This window comes from Chiloscyllium plagiosum, unplaced genomic scaffold (assembly GCF_037043375.1).
Source record: "Chiloscyllium plagiosum isolate Xiang-an unplaced genomic scaffold, Cpla_swu_hap1 HiC_scaffold_31, whole genome shotgun sequence".
In the NCBI taxonomy this organism is placed as follows: Eukaryota; Metazoa; Chordata; class Chondrichthyes; order Orectolobiformes; family Hemiscylliidae; genus Chiloscyllium; species Chiloscyllium plagiosum.
In genome coordinates, this window is record NW_028270169.1 from 78,023,566 (window position 1) to 78,044,443 (window position 20,878).

Here is a 20,878-nt window from a genome sequence, read left to right on the forward strand (position 1 = left end):
ATAACTGTGTGGGGGACATTAGAAATGCAAGAGAGAAACAGAGGGAAGGTGCTGCATGCAGTAGTGAGATTGGTGGAGCATGAGCCTTGTTCGGGGGTCCGTGCTATAACAGATACACAGTGAGTGTGAGGGAGCAGAGAGAATACGGTGACCCTTATCCTGACAGAGTGGGGAAGATTATTGATGCTTGTCCTGTTTTGCTGGACATTTCTTCAAACCACAGATACTGCACTGAGGTGGGTGGTGAGCTCAGACCAGGCTCGGTGGGTCTGGTGGTGTGATCCCTCTGGGAAGAGATTGGTTCCCCTCTGTACTAGCCCATCCACCAGGACCTCCGTGCCCCTGTAAAGAAACCGTGGTGTAATTGCCCCTTATCTGGCATGCTCATGGCAAACTGTGCAGGGCAGTTCCAAACTGAGAAAGCTCAACCTTGTGACCATTGGCGTTTTAAAGATGACCCCAGTGTCAGGGATCAATGAATATCCAGGGGCTCCAGGCGATGGTGAGTACCTCCAGTCGTGATGGTTGGGAGAATCAGTCTGGCATTGTATGAGAGGGACACCATAGAGTGGGGTGGGTAGTTAATGAGATGAATTTGGGAAGATAGCACCAGGAAACTAGCTCTGTCTCATGCAGACAACCCCTCTGTCACACTCAATGAAAATGTCACTGCGACAGTTTTTTTGTTAGATTCAGCCCAGTGAGGCGAAGACTCTGCTGTGCTCACTCCCAGTTACAAAGCTACAGAACAAATGCTCATCCAAAACTCTCCATCGCCTGAACGTACAGCAATATCCCTTTCACTCATAATTCTTCGTAATACTGACATGTGTTGCATGATACTATCGAAAAATCTTCATTTCAGCATTCTGAAACCTGTGAACATATCTTTCTCAGTCTCCCCCACTCTGCCTTCACTCCAAAACACACTCATGTACAGTCATACTGCATGAGACTTCCAGTATGACTGGCCATTTGGCCCAGCTGGTCCATGCCAACCAAAATGTCCATCCACACTCACCCCATTCCCCTGTCCTTGCTCTGTATCCCTCTAATCCTTACGCATCTGTGTATTTGTCCAAATGCCTTTTCAATGTTGTTATTGTACTCACCTCAATCACTTCCACTGGCAGCTCAGTCCATATGCGTATCACACTCTGTCTCATAAAGTTGCCCCTCAGGTTCCTTTTTAATATATATTTTTTCCTTTCCAAACATTAATGGATGTCCTCTAGTCCTCGATTCCACAACCTTGGGAAAATATTTGAAATATTCACCACCTGCACGACTCTCATGATTTTATAAGAGTTACACTTCTACAAGAACACTCTCAGTTCCTACGCTGTAAAGAAATAAGTTCTAACCTGTCCAACCTCTGCCTATAACTTAGAGCCTTTCGCCAGGAAACATCATTGTAAATTTCTTCTACACTCTTTCTCGTTCAATAATATCCTTTCCAGAGCAAGGTGAACAAAACTGAACACAATACTCCAACTGCAGCCATAACAACATCCTGTACAACTGCAACATAACGTCCCAACTTCTAAACTCAATGTGCTGATGTAGGCCAATGTGCCAACAGCCTTCTTCATTGTCCTGTGTATCTGTGACTCAAATTTCAGACAACCGTGCACCTGATCTCCAACGTCCTTTTGTTCCACTACACTCCTTAAGACTCTCTCATTCATCATTAAACTCCTACCTGGATTTGACTTTCCAAAATGCAAGACGTCACACTTACCTATATTAAACTCCATTTCTTATTTCTCAGCCCACTTCCCCAGCTGATCAACGTAATGTTGCAATTTCTGATAATGTTCCTCACTGTAAATGATGCCTCCTAATTTAGAATCATCTGCAAACTTACTAACCTTGCGTTGTGCACTCTGGTCCAAATCATTGGTATAAGATAACGAACAGCAATGGGCTCAGGACCGACCACTGAGGCACTCCACTAGTCACAGGCCTCCAGTCCGACAACCATACATTCACCATAGCCATTTGCTTCATAACATCAAATCAATTGTGTCGCAAATTTGCCAGTTTACATTAGAGTCCATGCAATCTAAGCTTCCAGAGCTGCCTCCCATGTGGAACCTTATCAAAGGCCTTACTGAAATCCATATAGACGATGTCCACCACCCTGCCCTTGTCAACCTTCCTGGTCACTTCCTCAAAAACTCGAACAAAATTTGTAAGGCATGATCTGCCATGCACAAAGCTGTGCTGACTGCTCCAAGTCAAACTCTGTCTTTCCAAATGCATGCATATCTTTTATCTCAGAACCTTCTCAAGCGGTTTACCGAAAACAGATGTGAAGCCTACTGGTCTAAATTTCCCAGGCATTTATTTGCAGCCCTTCTTGAATAAGGGCACATTTGTTACCGCCCAGTCTTCCGGGTCCTTGGCCCCTTAACTGTTTTATCTCGCCTCTTGCAGTGCTCTTGGATATATCTGGTCAGGACCAAGAGACTTATCTGACTTTATGATTTCTAATATGTCCATCAGCACCTCTAATGTGATATGGACTGTACCAAGATATGACAATTAACCTCCCAAAGGTCACAGGTCTTCATGTCTTTCTTCATGATAAAAACAGAAGGTGAATTGAGGAACTCAAGCATCTCTTGAGGTTTTACACATGCGTGCCCATTTTGGATTGTAAGAAGTCCTATTCTCTCTCTAGTTGTTCTTTTTCTTTACTATACTGAATTTGGATTCACATTAACCTGCTCAGCCAAGGCTATCTCATACCCTCGTTTCGCCTTGCTGATTTCCTTCTTCACTAAACTCCTGTATCCCCTGTGTCACTCCAGGGATTCCCTTGGTCCCAGCTGCTTGTACGTGAGCCACGCCTCCTTTTTTTGGTGGTCAGAGATTCAAGATCTCTTGGCATCCAGGGTTATATCTTCCAGCTTCACTTTCCCTTCACCCTCACAGGAACATGTAGACCTTCAACTCGAGCTATCTCACTTTTGAAGCTCTCCCACTTGCCCGAGATCCTTTTACCTGGAAACAAACTACTCCAATCATCCTCTGCAATCCCTTGTCTAATTCCAACAAAATACACCTTGCCCCAACTTAGAACTGAATCCGTGGACCAATTTTGTCCCTACCATAACTATTTTAAAATTAATACAGCTCTAGTCACTTTTCCCAAAATGCTCCCCCACTTTACCTCCGTCACCTATCCTACCCTATTTCCCAAAAGTAAGTCGAGTTTGTCCCTTCCCCAGTAGAAGCCTCGATATATTGCTTGTGGAAACTTTCCTGAACACACTTAACAAATTACTTTCCATAAAAGGTCATAACCATCTGGAAGTCCCAGTCTATGTGAAGAAAATTAAAATCACCTATAATGACAACCCTATTGCTCCTGCAAGTCTCGCCAGTCTCCCTGCATATTTGTTCCTCTAATTCCCATTGATTATTTGGAGGCCTATATTGCAACCACTATAACATCACCATCCCCCTCTTACTTCTTTGCACCGTTCACAAAACCTTATTGGATATTATCTCAGTTATTTCATCTTTAAATACTAGAGTGATATTCGCCTTAATCAGAACTATTTGTATTTAAATTGTTTCTATTTACATCTCTTCCTTGCAGTGACTTTCACATTCACAGCATCCATTGTCAAGGCACAGTGGAGATATGGAGCTGCAAATGGATTGTAGCTGCACATCCTGTCACTTTCAGCATTGGTTACATGTTTCTCCGCACTGGGCAGTGATCTAATTCAGTGTTACCGAACAATGCAACAGCCTGGGTTTATATATGAATGAACAGTGCGGACTGAAAAGCTCCCCACACTGAACATTTAGTCCAGGATTATAGATCAAGCGTTGGTGTGGGCTGCATAGAGTTTCACTGTGGACATAGCTGGGTTGCATACAGCAGTGCACTAGCCAGATTTACACAGTGCTCCATCCTGAATATGTAATGCATGGCTATGCGAGTTGGATTGTGAATGTGAGAGTACTAAACATCTGACAATACCTTGATTTTGTGTTTTCATTCTTGTGATTGGACCTTCAAATATTATCCAGTTAGACCCATCCTTCTGAATGAGTCATGTGGAGTGTTGTTACATCACCTGAGTCTGCAACATGACCAGCAAATGGAGCAGAGGCTGCAGAGAGGGGAGTATCCGTAAAATGGAATGAGGGAATCATAATCAGATCAGCCGTGGTCTTTGTGAATGTTGGGGCAGGATTGAATGGACCACGAATGCAACTTTTTCATATATTTCTGTTTGTTCCAAGCAAACTCCCCTTCTCTACCAGTGTCCCATACTGGTGGGGAGTGAGTCACGTCCTGCTGTCCTTGCATAACAGTACGCTGGGGCCTCACTAACCTCCAGATTTCCCTGTGTCCCAGTTTCGAGCTCTGAGGGACTCCCTCCAGTCTCTGTGTCCCAGTCTCAAGTAGTTGAATGACTGCCTCTTGTTCCTGTGTCCCAACCTTGGGCAGCTGAGTGACTGCCTCCTGATCCAAGGTTTGCGAAAGTAGACGTCCTCCTCCTACTACTGACTGACAGGCTCCAATAGCTGTGTGCTGACATGATGCTCCTGGGGAATGGAGCTGAGGGCCGAATTGCTTCCCTTGACTAAAAGCCTTTCTCCTGTTTCTGTAAAACACTATCAAAATCTGAATGATGTATTTTTGTATTTTACTCTCAGCAATTGAGCAAACAAGCTGACTGACAGAATTCAGAAGCTGAATAGCCTCCTCCTGTTCCTGTGTTATACACTCAAGAGGCAATAGAGTCTCGGACATGTACAGCACAGAAAAAGACCTTTCGGTCTGATCATCAATACCGACCAAATATCCTAAATAAATCTCGTCCCCCTTGACAGCACTTGGCCCATCTCCCTCTAAACACTTCCAATGCATGCATCCGTCCAACTGCATTTTAAATGGTGTAACTGTACCTGCCTCCACCACCTCTTTTGGCTGTTCAATCCATACACACAGCAGTCTCTGTGTGAAAATGTTGTCCCTCATGTCCCTTTTTAAATCTTTCTCCTCTCACCTTAAACCTTTGTATTCTAATTATGGACTCACCTATCCTGTGAAAAGACGTTGACTGTTTGCCTTATCTGTGCCCCTCCTGATTGTATAAACTCCTTTAAGGTTCCCCCTCAGCCTCAACACTTGAATATAGTCCCAGCCTATTCAAACTCTCCTTGTAACTCTAACCCTCCAACACCCGCAACATTCTTTTAAATCTCTTCTGCACCCTTTCAAGTTTGACAACATCTTTCCGACAGCAGGGAGACCAGAATTAAAGGCAGTATTACAAAAGTGGCCAAACCAATGTCCTGGACAGGTGCAACATGTCATGAAAATGTTTAGACACAAAGTCCGCACCAATAAAGGGAAGATCACCAAGTGCCTTCTTCACTGCGCTGTCTTCCTGTGATGGCACTTTCAAGGAACGGAGAACCTGCACCACCAGGTGACACAGTAGCTCAGTGATTGGCATTGCTGCTTCAGAGCGCAGCGAGCTGGGTTTAACTCCATCCTTGAATGACGGCCTGTGTCGAGTTTGCACATTCTCCCCGTGTCTGCATGAGTTTCCTCCGGATGTCATGTTTTCCTCCGGCAGCATAAAGATATACAGATAAGGGTAGATTGGCCACGCTAAAGTACCCAGGGATGTGTAGGATTAGCCATGGGAAATGCAGGCTCAGAGTGATAGGGTCGGGGTTTATCCAATGGGATACTGTTTCGAGTTTCGGTGTGGCATTGATGGGCTGAATAGGCTGTTTCCTCACTGTAGCGATCCGATCATTTCTATGGAGTTCTCCTTGATTGGCAGCTTTTGACAGGACCCTACCTATATGTCTTGCCTTAATTTATCTTGCTAAAGTGCAACATCTTACATTTATCTAAAATAAACCCCATCTGCCACTCCTCGGTTCACCTAAGCAAAGTCCCATTATAGTCTGAGAGATCATTCTTCACTGTCGACTACACCAACAAATTTGGAATTATCATCAAACTTACTGACCATACTTCATATACTCAAATGCAAATGATTTGTATAAGTGACAAAAGGCAGTGGACCCACTATTGATATTTGCAGCACGCCACTGGTCACAGGTCTCCAAGTTTAATGAACAAATATCCACTGTCACGTCCTGACTCCAATATTCAAGAAAAAATTGGATCTAAATGGGGAGCCCTCCCTGGATTCCAGTCTAACCTTGTTAACCAGGCTACCTAGAACAGTTTTGTTTTCTTACTGAATTCCATGAAGACAACATCCACTGTCCTGCCTTCATCAATCATCTTCATCACTTCCTCAAAAAATTCTACCGAGTCAGTGAGACGTGATCTCCAATGTACAAAGTCCTCTTCAGTCCTTATTTTTCCAAATGCATATGCATCCTTTCCCTCAAAATCCCCTCCAACAATTGACGTGAGGCTCAGCGATCTATAGTTACCTGCTTTTTCCTTACTTTCTTAAGTAATGACACAACATTAGCAGTCCTCCAGTCTTTTGACACCTCACCTGTGGAAATAAATGTTACAAATATATCAGCAAAATGCTGAGCCATCTCTTTCCTAGCTTCCCACAAACGTCTGGGATACAACTGATCAGGTCCCGGAGATTTGTTCACCTTTATGTGTTTTAAAATGTCCAACACCTCCTTGTAATATAAACACTTTTCAAGATATCACTACATATTTTTTTCATTCTCTCGCTCTTGTAACTCCTCGATATTAAATACTGAGAAAAAATACTTGTTTCGTATCCCACCCATCTCCTGTGGTTCCACACATTGGTAGCCTTACTGATCTTTAAGGTTCCCTATTCTCTTCCGAGTTAATCTTTTGCCATTGAAGGATTTGTAGAATTTCTTCAATGCCTCATTAACCCTATTTCTAAAGCAATCTCACGTCCACATTTTTCTGGCTTGATTTCCCCGTTGACTATACACGTACTGCCCTAAAACTCCTCTCAGGATTCACTTGATCTCAGCTCTGTTAACCTGACATATGCCTCCTTCCTTACCTTGACCAGAGCATCAATATATCTAGCCATTCAGCACTCTCTGCACCCACCAGCCTTGTCCCTCTCACTAACAGAAACACATTGGCTCTGGACTCTCTGAAACCAAATTTTGATGGCCTTGCATTTTCCAACCATCCCTTTACCTGTGAATAGGGTATTCCAATCAGCCTGTCACAGGGCTCGCCTAACACTTTCAAAATTGGCCTTATTCAAAGTTTGAACTTTAATGTTTACATCGGGTCTTTCCTATTCCAAAACTAATTTAAAACTAATATTTTGCGTAACAGGCTTGAAAGTTAAATAAACACTTCCTGCCCCTTCCTAACAGGCTAGAGAGGCTGAATGGTCCCCTCGTGGCCCTCTGTAATAGACTGGAAAGGCTGAATGGATTCCTCCTGTTCCTATGTAACAGACCCGAGACATTAAATGCCACAGCAACCCGTGGATTACGAGCAGCCATTAAACTGTATCTGATGGAGGTCTATCCCTTCTCAGTTACAGAAACACAACCAACACAATGTACTCCAGGTGCCCTCTCAGTAACACCTCATACAGCTGCAGCGACACATCTCTTTGTGTTGAATGATTCTGTTGGCAAAATGTACCAATATTCTAGATTTCCACCTTTTCAAGTAGAACCAGCCGAATATGGGCTAAATGGCCTTCTCTTCTCCCTCTGTCAGAGGCCCACAGGGACAGAATTGCTTCGGCCTGTTGCTGAGCAGCAATCTCAATGCTCTGTCTCAAGGTTATGAAAGGATTTGATATTAGGGCACTTAAACCAGGAGGAGCCTCACACTGGTCAATACCTTTGTGTTAAGGTATCTTGAAACTTGCCCACTCGACTTTTTTTATGCAACAGATCTGTCATTTTATAACTGCCTCTTTTCATAAACAGAGTGGAACATATATAGATAACTGCAGTGTTCTGTTAATACTGTCATATACAAAGTACAAAAAGATTTTAAAGATTTATGGTCTATCCCTCAGCAACCCTCACCCATTCCATCCAAACCCAGTAAATGTTCCCTTTTATACTGATATGAAAAGTGATGTGTGGAACTGGTTAACTGAGCTGTTTGTTCAGTCATGATTTGGAGATGCCGGTGTTGGACTGGGGGTGTACAAAGTTAAAAATCACACAACACCAGGTTATAGTCCAGCAGGTTTAATTGGAAGCACAGGAGCTTTCGGAGCGCTGCTCCTTCATCAGGTGATAGTGGAGGGTACAATTCTAAGGCACAGAATTTATAGCAAAAATTTACAGTGTAATGTAACTGAAATTATACATTGAAAAATACCTTGATTGTCTGTTCAGTCTTTTGACTGTTCGAATAGTTTCACTTATTTCTTGTGTAAATCACAATACCCTTTTTTTAAAAAAAGTTGCATTCTCAGGTTAACTGTCGTATTGACTGTTACCTAGACAATATATTGAAGGTGTTAGCCCCCTGTGTTCTCTTGTCTATGCGATGATGTTTAGATTGATTCTAATTTGAAAAGTGAGAATATAGAGTTTACATGAAATCATGCAGTTTTTGAACTCAGAGTTTTACATGAATTCATGCAATTTTTGAGCAAAGTACAATGTAACTCGGCAAGTCCAAATACACCCCACAAAACATATGTGTGCATGAAAGTCGTCTGTTTGTGTGTTTGTGTATGGGTGTTTTTCTGGGTTGAGGGTTGTGAGTGTGAGAGGGAGTGTATATGTGTATAGTGGTGTAGAGTGTCTTAAGTCTGTGAGGGGTACATATGTGAGTGTGGTAGTCAGTGTGCGTGTCTGGGTGGGGGCTGTGAGTGTCTGTAAGAGAGAGCGTATATGTGTGTGCATGAGTGTAGAGTGGTCTAAATCTCTGAGCGGATGCCTGTGTGAGTGTGTGTGCCTGTAAGGGTATGTGGGAGTGTCTGTGTGCGTGTCTGTGTATATGTGTGCCCGTGTGTATGTTTGTGTATAGGAGTGCCTGTGTATATGTGCGTGTAGTGGTGTCTGTGTCTGTGTGTGTATAGTGCAATGGTGGTCACCTGTAATGTGACATGAACCCAAGATCCCGGTTGAGGCCCTCCCTATGGGTACCGAAATTAGCTGTCAGCCTCTGCTCGGCCACTTTTCGCTGCTACGTGTCCGGAAGTCCGCCTTGGAAGATGGTCACCAGAAGGTCCGAGGTTGAAGATCCTGGACCACTGAAGTGTTCCCCAACTGGGCGGGAACACTCCTGTCTGTTGATTGTTGTGCGGTGCCCATTCATCCCATTGCTCTGTTTCCCAGTGTTTGTTAAGTGACTGTGATTCATGCCAATCTCCATAAATTCCAATTATCCCAGTGGAGGGTTTTAATGATAAATGGGCGCCGTTCAATGTGTTATGCCATAACATGAGCGGGAGCATCACCGAGAGCACTGATAGGGAGCAGCAGATCCAGAGAGAGGGGGAGTAGAGATCAGAATCTGAGAACATTAGACTGGAATGTTCCAACAATGGATCAGAATTTGAGAACATTAGACTGGAATGTTCCAAAAATGGATCAGAATCTGGGATCATTGGACTGGCATGTTCCAACAATAGACAGAAGTTTATCCGATTATGTTTGGTATCTTTCTGCATTTTGTTGGTGGCCATTATCATTGCGGATCTATTACGCTCTTCTCATTATTCAATATATTTATTATCCCTTCCAGACTATCGTTGGTGTTCCTGGTAAATGTCACTGTCCAGATTTTTTTTTCTATAAACCAGCTATGACTGTATTACTGTTCTTTCATATAGTCTACACTTCTTGTCGCTATTATTTTCCTGCTGAAACTCTCAATCCAGATATTCACTCGACAGACCACTACTAACTACATCAATGAACGTGTTTAATTACTGTCTCCCTCTCTGCTCTGACAGTGTTACTCATGGGTCTCTATGTTGACCTACTCAGCTCCAGCGTAGAACTACAACTTATTGTATCATGGCCTTTGTTATTTAAATATTAACAGCATGGAGGTCACTCTCTACTGTTCTGGTTACAAACTTCACTTCCTTCCACTGTTTCCATCCCATCCCTGGCCAATATCTGCAGCTGAAGCAGACAAGTCATAACTGTGGGTGATCCCTTTGACTATGAGCTCTTTCTTCACACCATTCCCTGGACATTTCTAACTTGAAATATTCACCACTCCTGAATATATCTCGCTGGTTTATTCCATCTGCTTTTTGAAACTTGAGCTATGAAATACAGTCTTAATGAAGTCAATAATTTGCTACTGACACTCCCGGCTTCAAACCTGCCGAAGCAAATCTGATTCGAACTCACACCAAACTCCCATCCATCTGTCATTCGAACTCACACCAAACTCCCATCCATCTGTCATTCGAACTCACACCAAACTCCCATCCATGTGCACGCCGATATATATTGCTGTTGTGTCTGGCATGCCTTTATTTTAACATTCTCAAACACTTCATCTGTCCATGAAACTTCTCTCGTTCTCTCTGTTGATTAACAAAAAGCCTGCCAGTTGTTTGTATTTAAAATAGTTTCCTCCATGTGCGTTCCTTCTCAAACAATGAGTTTCCGCTGATCTGACAATGCCTTTATGCAATGTTCTCTTTCTTGTAATTTTACTTTCGAAGGTCTCACTTCTCCAGTTAATCCCACTGCCATGTCTTTTTCCCTATATTTCCACAACATCTTTTCAGTTAATTAACTGTCTGTTTCTGTCTTGAATGTGAATCTCTCTGTCCCTCTGTATCTTTCCCTGACCTCGGGTTTTGGCTCCCTGGTATATCGATTGCTGGCATTGTGTAGCTCAGAAGCAATGAAATGGTGTGTGACAAGCTGTTGTTCACTTCCCGGTATGTCCCATGTGATGGTCCATGGACAGGCGTGTTTCAGAAGTTATGAGACACATCCTTGTAACTTGGACTGTACCTGTGTTTGCCCCTCTCAGGTGATCTTGCTGTTAGTAACACGAGGAAGCCCCTTGAGTCAAGGAACAGTCATTTAAATTATGTGGCAATGCTTTCACTTTTTTTTAAAGAAAATGTTACTTTCTCCTTTTTTTAGTAAGAGGTCTTAAAGGCCAAAGTGCCTACTGAAAACGGCTCAACTCAAAAACGTATGAGGCTTTTATGTTTTTTTTAATAAATAGTAGTAACAATGGCCAGCTGGCACAGACCAGGATTGATAGTGTTTTCCTTGTAGCTGTAACAGTTACCAGGTGCTTGGGTCCCAGAAGGGTTGGTAGTTTTAATAAATTATCCCTAGCTGTTATTCTCTCTGAAACCTCACTTGATACAGTTTCCTCCTGGACTGGAGAACTGTATGCAAGAATGTATGTCTGAATGCTCATTTTTGCCAAGGGGTCTGTTTAGGGATGTTAGTATATTGGAACAGTTCATTTGTAGCAGGTTCTGTGTCCATAATTCAGTTAAGGTTTCCAATAGCTAAGTTATTCTAATTTCCTCTTCATTTTGTATGGATTTTCATTAGAGTGTTTAAATATAGTGTGTTTTGCCTAATGGTGAGTGGTTTGACGAGTGGAATCACATCTGGGACATCCAATTCCCATCTATCTTGTTATTAAGGAAAGGTTGGCATCCAAGCTACCTTCTTAAAATAGTTTGATGCAGTCTAGTTGGTCTATAGCAAACTGGGGTCTCTTGTCTGGTTCTAAATCGGTAATTGCGTTTAGAATTACAATCCCTACAGCGTGCAAACAGGTTATTTGACCCAACAAGTCTACATCCGACCCTCCGAGGAGTAACCTATCCAGACCCATTCCTCTACACTATTATTACACATTTACCCTCACTCAGGCATCTAACCCACACATCCCTGAAAACTATGAAAAGCATGAAACCCTGAAAGCATGGCCAATTCAGCTGACATGCACGTCTTTGGGTTGTGTGAGGAAATCAGAGCATCCAGAATAAGCTCATGCAGGCACTGGAATGTACGCACCAGGAGGCTATTGGGCTCAAAGAACGCGTATGGTAGTTGTCAGTGTCTTTGGTTCCAGATGTTGAATTCGGTTGGTTTAAACAGTGTTTTATGTATAAAGAATATTTCAGTCACTAAGAGTTCTCTGTGTGTGGAAGAAGTAAAGTTTTACAAAAGATAATGAAGGCAAAGCTGTAGGAATTGACAGACAAGCTGGCGTTGGGGTTGCGATTGTCTGTGAGAAAATGAGAGATAATTACAGCTGTAGCTCAGCAACTACATTTGGTGGAACCACCATCAGACTCTTTAGAAATGGCTCGAATTCAATTTCAAATGAGGCAGCTTGAACATGAGAAGGAATTGAAACAGTTTGAATTATGATGAAAAGTAGAAATAAAAGAAAAGGAAATGAAGAAGAAAGAGAGAAAAAGAGAGAAGAAAAGCAGAGAGTTTCAACTTCAAAAGTTAGGAATGGAAAGTGGACATGGAAGGCGGTGATGAAGGTAGACAGTAGGCTGGATGAGGAGGTTAGTGAGGATGAGCAACCCTATAGTACCTAAAGGCCTGATGTCGATATGTTTAGATACATCCAGGCATTATCTAAATTTGATGAGAAGGATGGGGGAGCCTTTTTAATTTCATTTGAGAAAGTGGCTAAACAAATGCAGTGCCCAGTGACCATGTGGATTTAGTTGATCCAAACAAAGCTGATAGATATTTGTATCCCTATCGGAGGAGGTATCTGAGGAGTATGAGGAGATGTAGAAAACCATCTGAAGTGCATGCGAGCTCGTGCCAGAAGCCAACAGACTACGTTTCAGGAATCTAAAAAAAGTGTCCCTGGTTAAACACACATTAACTTTGAAAGAATCAAAAAATAATAATTTTGAAAGGTGGGTAAAGGTATTAAAAACTGAGCAAACCAATGACACTCTTAGAGAGATTCTTATTTTGGAGAAGCTCAACAATTCACTTCCTGCAGTCGTTAGAACTCGTGTGGAAGAGCAGAGAGTTAAAATGCCAAGATTAGAAGCTGAAATGGCAGCTGATGATGATTTAGTTCAGAAATCCAAGTTTGGTTTCTGTGAGGGATTGAGAAGAATGTGCAAGATCTTCTTAAACCATATCCCTGTGAGAGTAAGATTTATTGGCATAGGCCAGGAGAAGCCGGCAAAGAGGTTACAGCATTAAGAGGCACAGAAGCATATAATTCTTTCATGCTGAGACATGAGGAATTATGTCATTCAGAAGGAGTATTGGAGAGATGAGAAGTGATCCATTATGTAACGTGTCGTTGGACTGTCCGGTGGAAACATCAACAGATTTATTCCACAATGGGGAAGGGGGCCTTGAGCTTGACGTTGGCGTTACAACATTTCAGCATTTAAATTGTGAATAACATACAAGAGACATTTTTTTTCCACTGATCGTGACCCCTTAAAGTTTTTGGAGAGGTTTGGGGAGAATAATACGAGTCTGTTTCGATTGAGCTTATTATTGCTGCCTTTCAATTTGAAATTATACAGTTGACAGGGCGAGAAAACCTAAGTTTTGACACATTGTAGAGACTTGGATGAAGAGAGACAAAGGCATTCTGTGGCAGGAGTAAAATGAATGAAATCGAATCTAGTTGTGAACATTTGTATGCTCAGAGTCAATGTAATATATGTTCATTCCAGTCTACTAATAGTGGAAGATTAGGCGGTCTAAAATGAAGCCATTTCTGTATATCGATGGATCATTTTATTGATGGTGGAGTTGTGTGTATACTATCACTGTAAAAAGGTGATTTTCTCTTGGGTTATTTTTTTGAAGAGAGGTTTTAAAGGCAAAGATGCAGAACTACTGTCTGAAAACAGTTTAAGTAAATAAGTGAGAAAGCCTTTAGGTTTCATTAAAACATTGATAACAATGGAAGGGCAGTGGCCAGCTCTCCCAGACCAGGGTTTCTCGCTTTGTTTTGAGCTGCAGCATTAAGAAGCTGCTGGGCATCCCAGAAGTGTTGGAAGTGTCAATACATGATCCCTAGCTGCTTTTCTCCCTGAGATCTCTGTTGATGCCGTTTCCTCCTGGATTGGAAAACTGCTGTAAGCATCTAAATACATTTGAATATATCTTTGTGCCAAGCGGTGTAAACCAAGAAGGTATGGTGTCTATTGTTTGTGTAAGTGTTCCAACATATAAGGCATCCCGAATTTTTCTTTCCTTTGATTGTATTTTAACTAAAGTATTTGAATAGATTATATTTTGCTTAATGTCGAGTAGTTTGACCAGTCACAACATATCTGGAAAGCACACTTCGCATCTATATTCAAAATAAGGAAAGGTTTGGGTCTAAGCAGCCTTCTTACAATATTTTGCGGGGATCTGGTCTGGTTCACAACACTTGTAGCCGAGGGGTTTATGACTGACTGTTATTAAAAATTTAGTGGGGTGGCTGGGGATGGTTTGCTGGAGGTTGTGCATTGAGCTGCCTCAGACATTCAGGGAAACCTGAGGATTTAGTGACCCAACTCGAGATGGAGCATGAGGACTGTATTTTCAGCATCTGAGCCTGCAACATGAACAACAAATGGAGCAGAGGCTGCAGAGAGGGGAAGCTCTGAAACCACGGAGTGAGTGTGTGTGGTGAAAGGGATCTGCTGTATCCACATCGGGTTTTCCAGGAACAGCTTCCCAAGCTACACTTGACTCAGGAGCAGAGTGTAAGGGGCCCTGACTGAACAAGGAGCTGGTCACAGAGCGGTGTCACCTCCTTCAACACGACCTGCAGCTTCACACCCGGGGGAGGATGGTGCTGCCAGTGGCTGTTAGGGTCACTGTTTCATTCAGCTTCTATGATCCAGAACTTTTCAGGCAGGACTAGGTGACATAGCCATCATTTCCCAGTATCTCAACATCAATGTCACCAGTCGGTGAAGGAGTATATATATGGTGGATGAGGTATATAGATTGTTTCTCCTTCAGCAGGGAGCTGCCGGGTGTATCCAGTATAGTGGAATTCCCGATGGTGTACACGGCATCTGCAGGGTATCCATGTCAATGGGGAGAGGTAGAGGAACTGAAGGAGTTCTCTCTCTACTAATGTTACAGTGTGCCCATCACAGTGCATCATATTGGTGAATACCCACTGTCCTGGCAGCAGTCATGGCCTCTTCATTCAGAAGCAGTCAGCCATTCCCATCGTCATCGGGTCTCCACGTAGAAAGGAATGAATATATCTTGGATAAAGGCCGTCCCCTTGATGCACGTTTCAAAACACCATCGCCACCACCAATCAACCACATCAAAGTATTCCATGTGTACGGAGAACAATCGGGTCACTTGCAGCGTCTGGGAGCAGACGATCAGGGATGGAGCAAAACCTCCCATGTCTGAACGGGTCTGAGTGAACCCCCACAGTACACAGTATCATTAAGTCCCGTAATCCCTCTCCATTTCAGTAACATATTGCTTTCCATTATTCCTGTAAATTAAATGACAGGTTATATCATGTTAAATTCCACCTGCCAAACTATTATCTATTGCCTTTACCTCTCTGAATCTATTTGCAGGCTTTCCACCTTCTCTTGGTAATTTAATCTCTTGCTTACCACAGCGACATCACCAAACTCAGTACCTGTATATCTGTTCAATTACTCTTCATAAGACAAACACTTCAAATATGGAATCAATCTAATGAAGCTCTTCTGAATTGCCTCCAATGGAAATACCTCATTCTGCAGGACACCCAAACTGTACTCCAGTTGCAGCCTCACTAATGCCTTGCATAGCTACACCAACACTCCCTACCTTTCTACTCTATCCTTTTATACATAACCACTGAAATTATGCTTGCAGTTCTCATTACGAGCAGTACCCGCAGGCAGGTTTTCTATGATATGCAAACAGACACCCAGATCCCTCTGCACCGAAGCACTTTGAACTTTCTCTCCATTTAGATAATAATTTGTCTTTCTATCACACTGGCCAACTTGAATAGCCCCATATTTATTCTTTAATTTTCCTTGCCAAATGTTGGCCCGTTCACCCAACCTATCCATATAGTTTTAAAATCTCTTGCATCATCATTCCGAAGTAATTTCCCACCAATGTTAGTGTCATCTGAAAATGTGACATTGTATTTTCTATCCCATCAACCGAGTACAGTAATAACATCGATCGCAAATGGTTGAGGCATGAGAACTGAAATCAATGGCACCCCACAAATTGCATTTGCCAGAAGAATATGACATACCTATTCCATCTGACTCCATTTTGTTGGATAACCAATCCTCCATCCAAGCGAACTAATTACTCCTAGACCCATGTTGTCTCATCTTACCACTTACTCTTTGGAGAAGCGACATATCCGATGCCTTCAGGAAGACGAGATATGTTCTATCTCCAGGATTCCCATGATCCACCTTGTTTGTGACATCTTCAAATAACTCAACCAAATAATTGAAACACGATTTAGCCTTCATAAAACCATGTTGACTCTGACGAATTGTGGTTTAAGTTTGCAAATGTCCTGAACAATGGATTCTAATAATTTGCCTTAAATTACAATAGTTTATTGTTGCACTTTAGTCCCTAATGTATGCCATTATTACAAGTTCTTCCCTTTCGAAAACCTTTACGTTTACTTTGAATTCCTGTTTAATGGGGACAAGGCTTTAAGAGATCTGCTCCAATTGCTGTGTAAGATCCATGTGTGACTGAATGGAGTCATCATCCTGCTGGTGTACAATATCGATGGGCTGAAGTCTTTCTGGTGTTCTCATGTTGCCATCTCCAAGGCCAGAATTACCTCATTCTGTTGATGCTTTAGAGGATTGGGAGATTCTGGAATCTTCCTGTTGCTGGGTAACATTGAGGGGCTGATGGGTCTTCTCATACTTCGCCATAACAGGTGGATATACTGAACGGTCTCCTCATGTATCCTGGAGATGGGACCGAGGGATTGATTGGTCTTATCTTGTTCCCATACAACAGACACGTGTCTAAATTACCTCTTCCTTTCTCATGAAATAAGTCTCAGGTAGTTTTTATCATATCCAATTCCCTTGCAATAGGCTCGGTGGGTCTGAATGGCCTCCTGTTATCCCAGTGTAACAATCTCCAGCCAATGTGTGACCTCTTCCAGTTCCTATGTTACAGACATGAGGAGGCTGAATGGACTGATCCTGTTGCTGTTTAACAGGATACTGGTGCAGCATAGGCTCGAGTGGCTGATTGACCTCCTTCTGTCAGTGTATATCAGGCTCCAGGGGCTGAATAGCCTCATCCTGTTTTGGTGGAACAGGTTTGAAGGCCTGAATATCCTCCTGTTGTTCCTGTGTAACAGGCTGGAGAACGGAATGGATTCCTCCACTATCTGTGTAATTCACTTCACATGTTGAATCCTTCTGTCTTTTATGTTCAAATAAGATCATCTTCAATTCTTGTAAACTCCAATGCCTACTGGGTCAACCTGATCATCCTTTCATTATAAGTTAGCACCTTCATTGCAGGAATGAGTTGAGGGTACCATCTCTGCACTGCGTCCAATTTAAAACATCCGTTCTTCATTGAAGAGATTAAATCTGTACACACTACTCCAGATGTGATCTCACTAAGACCCTGTACAGCAGCAGCAACACTTTACCAGCCTGCTTTAAGGTTCCCACCCAGCTCAAAGCTGTCTCAGCTCTCTGGGGGAATACAGAGCATCATTGGAAGATCATTGTCCTTCTCTACTCCATCAGCAAAATGGGAGATCTGGAGAAATTAAAGTTTGAGAAGATCATAAATGATGTGGTGAGATGATCTCTACCATTCATCTCCCCAGAGCCCACGTCGCTCACATTCCAATGTATCTTGTGGGCGGCACGGTGGCACAGTGGTTAGCACTGCTGCCTCACAGCCCCCGAGACCCGGGTTCAATTCCCGACTCAGGCGATTGACTGTGTGGAGTTTATACGTTCTCCCCGTGTCTGCGTGGGTTTCCTCCGGGTGCTCCGGTTTCCTCCCACAGTCCAACGATGTGTAGGTCAGGTGAATTGGCCATGCTAAATTGCCCGTAGTGTTAGGTAAGGGGTAAATGTAGGGGTATGGGTGGGTTTCGCTTCGGCGGGGCAGTGTGGACTTGTTGGGCTGAAGAGCCTGTTTCCACACTGTAATGTAATGTAATCTAATCTAATCTAGCAAGGTGGAGCGCAAAAACAGCAAGGAGCAGCAAACATTGATGGGAGTTATATATCAAAGTGAAAGCTGTTATATATCAAAGTGAAAGCTGCAATACAAATGCTGGACATGTTATAAAACAGGAAATGAAATATATACGTTTGTGGCTACTGCAGTAATAATGTAATATTTACATTATATCTAAACTGTGTTAACCCAATGGAATGCTAATGCTGGGAAAAATGTATTTCATGAGCCCGTGTGAAATCGTTTGCGTTAACATTATGTCGAGCACTGAGCTCGAGATCAGGTTATTTAGGAATTGGTGTTGAGTGATCAGAAGAGCTAATTGAAACTGGAAAGGACCTTTTTGGAACAGTGACCACAATGTATTGGTTTTCTTTTATGCTGTTTGAGTACACGGCAGTTTTTGTTTTATTTGAAGTAACCGTTATAAATCTGAGTCATGCAAGCCAACAAGGTGTGAAGAGAAAATGGGGACTACAGATGCTGGAGATCAGAGTCGAAGAGTGTGGTGCTGGGAAAGCACTGTCAGGCAGCATACTAAGAGTAGATAAATCGATGTTTCGAGCTTAAGCCCTTCATCAGGAAAGAAGCATATGGGCCAAGGGGGCTGAGAGATAAATGAGAAGGGGGTGCGACGGGGGAGGTAGCTGGGATTGCGATAGGTAGATGAAGGTGAGGTTGAAAGTGATAGGTGATTAAGGGAGACAGAACGCCTCATCTGCTGCAATCATTAAACCCAATGTGGTCTTCTCTACATTGGTGAGGCAGGAGGTCAACTTGTGGATCATTTCAGCGAACATCTCTGGGACAGCCAGACTGAACAACTCCATCGCCTTTTGGCTGAACACTTTAAATCCCCTTCCCACTCTGCCAAGGACATGAGGGCACTGGGCCTGCTCTATCGCCAAACCCAAGCCACCAGAAGCCTGGAGGATGAAAGCCTCATCTTCTGTCTTGGGACCTTCCAAACGCAGGGGCTCATAGTGGATTTCTCCATTTCCTCTAATCCCACCTTATCCTACTCCAAACTTCCAAGTTAGCACCGCTCTTTTGAATGTTCCTATGTGTCCACCTTTCTCCCTATCAATCTGGTTCACCCTCCTCTCCGACTATCACTTTCAACCCCACCTTCATCTACCTATTAGATAAAAGGAGGTAGCTTAGAAAAATGCCAAGTGTTGCAGTCAGCCAGTGGATTCAGAGAAATGTAGGACCCAGCAAAGGATGACCAAGAAACTGAGAAGAAAATCAAAATGAGAAAAAGCGTGCAAACGAAAGAAAAATATAAAGACTGCTAAAAAGCGTCTATCAATGTATGAAAAAAATAAAAGCAAGGTCAAATGTGGAACAGTTGGTGCGCGTTCAGGATAATTTATTGCAGAGAACAGATAAATTGCAGGGAAAAGAAACAGTTTCTTTGTGTCTATCTTCATGTAAGAATGTCCAGAAATTCTCCCAGAAATACCAAGTGACCCTGGGACTTGTGTAATTAAAGTCTAAGATCATTCTTATCTTTGAAAAGAAAGCTGGATTGAGTATTTATAAATCTGACAGACTAGATGCACATCATACAAGAATTTCAGAGGAAGCAACAATAGACATGTTGATTGCATCGAGGATTTTCACTTTATTTTCCGACACATTCCCGAAAGGCATTTAGCCAAACTGCATAAGGCAAAGGTTATAAATATTATCCAATAGTTTAAGAAAGGCTGAAGGTGGAGAGTGGTGACCTACAGACCAGTTATCTTGTCATCCACAGTTAAGTATCTGTTGGACTCGATTACAAAGAACATGCTACGAGATATATAGAAGGTAATAACATAACTGGGGAGTGTGAGAATGTACCGATGAAAGGAAAACCAGAAGTGACAAACATAGTTTTGGAATGGTTTGAAGATAATTCTTGTGGACATAGGCAATGAACAACCAATGTAGAACGTATAGTTGGATATTCCTGAGCTTTTTTTTAAAGAACTCACACAGCAAGTTAATAATAAAAATTAAAGCGAGAGGTATTGGGAAGAACATATGCAAATGGGAAAGTAAAAATTCGGTTTACATTCATGTGAATGTAATTGGAAGATAGAGGATGTCGTGCACCAGTTGCATCGAGTGTTCATGAGACTAAAGTTAGAGTATTGTGTGCCGTTCGGAGTCCCAATCTCAGAAAGAACATATTGACTACAGAGGAACAGCAAAAGGTATTATCCAGATTAATCCGTAAAATGGCAAGATTGTCTGACTGGGAACCTCAGCCTGTAATCTCGAGTTTCAAAAGATGATAGGTGATTGTAGTGAATCGTAGAAACATCGAAAGGACTGAATAACAGAAGGACATGGAGAAGTACAAGTAGGCGAGATAAGGGAGAATCCCACGATATTCTACACGGACAAGTAGAAGAGAATAATCAGCAAACAGTTAGTGTCCATTAGACACCAAAGGGGCAATCTGTGTGTCAAGCTGGAGAACATTGATGGATTGTTACATGAGACCTTCCCATCTATTTTGCTTGGGAGAGGAGGATGCAGGTAGAGAATTCAAAAAGATGGACTGGGAAGCTCTTGAACAGATTGATGTAAAATACGAGCAGGGATTTGAGGCTTTGTTCTGTCCAAATTTGGACCAATCTCCATGTCTGAATGAGTTGTATTACAGGCGGCTGTTGGGGTCAAAGGAGGAAAGACACTGACTGAATATTTTAATTAGATTCTGACCATTAGGGAGGTACCAGAGAACTAGACAACTGAT

General features: G+C 42.6%; 1 protein-coding gene across 1 annotated transcript in view; it reads left to right on the plus strand.

Moving 5' to 3' along the window:
- The first annotated feature begins 453 nt into the window (after window positions 1–453).
- The window catches only part of LOC148142080 (putative G protein-coupled receptor 139), a 52,122-nt gene continuing 31,697 nt past the window's right edge, over window positions 454–20,878 (plus strand). The window contains exons 1-2 of the mRNA XM_087977043.1: window positions 454–502; window positions 9,405–9,722. Of these exons, the coding sequence (XP_087833169.1) occupies window positions 454–502; window positions 9,405–9,722 (367 nt within the window). The remainder of the gene's footprint in view (window positions 503–9,404; window positions 9,723–20,878) is intronic.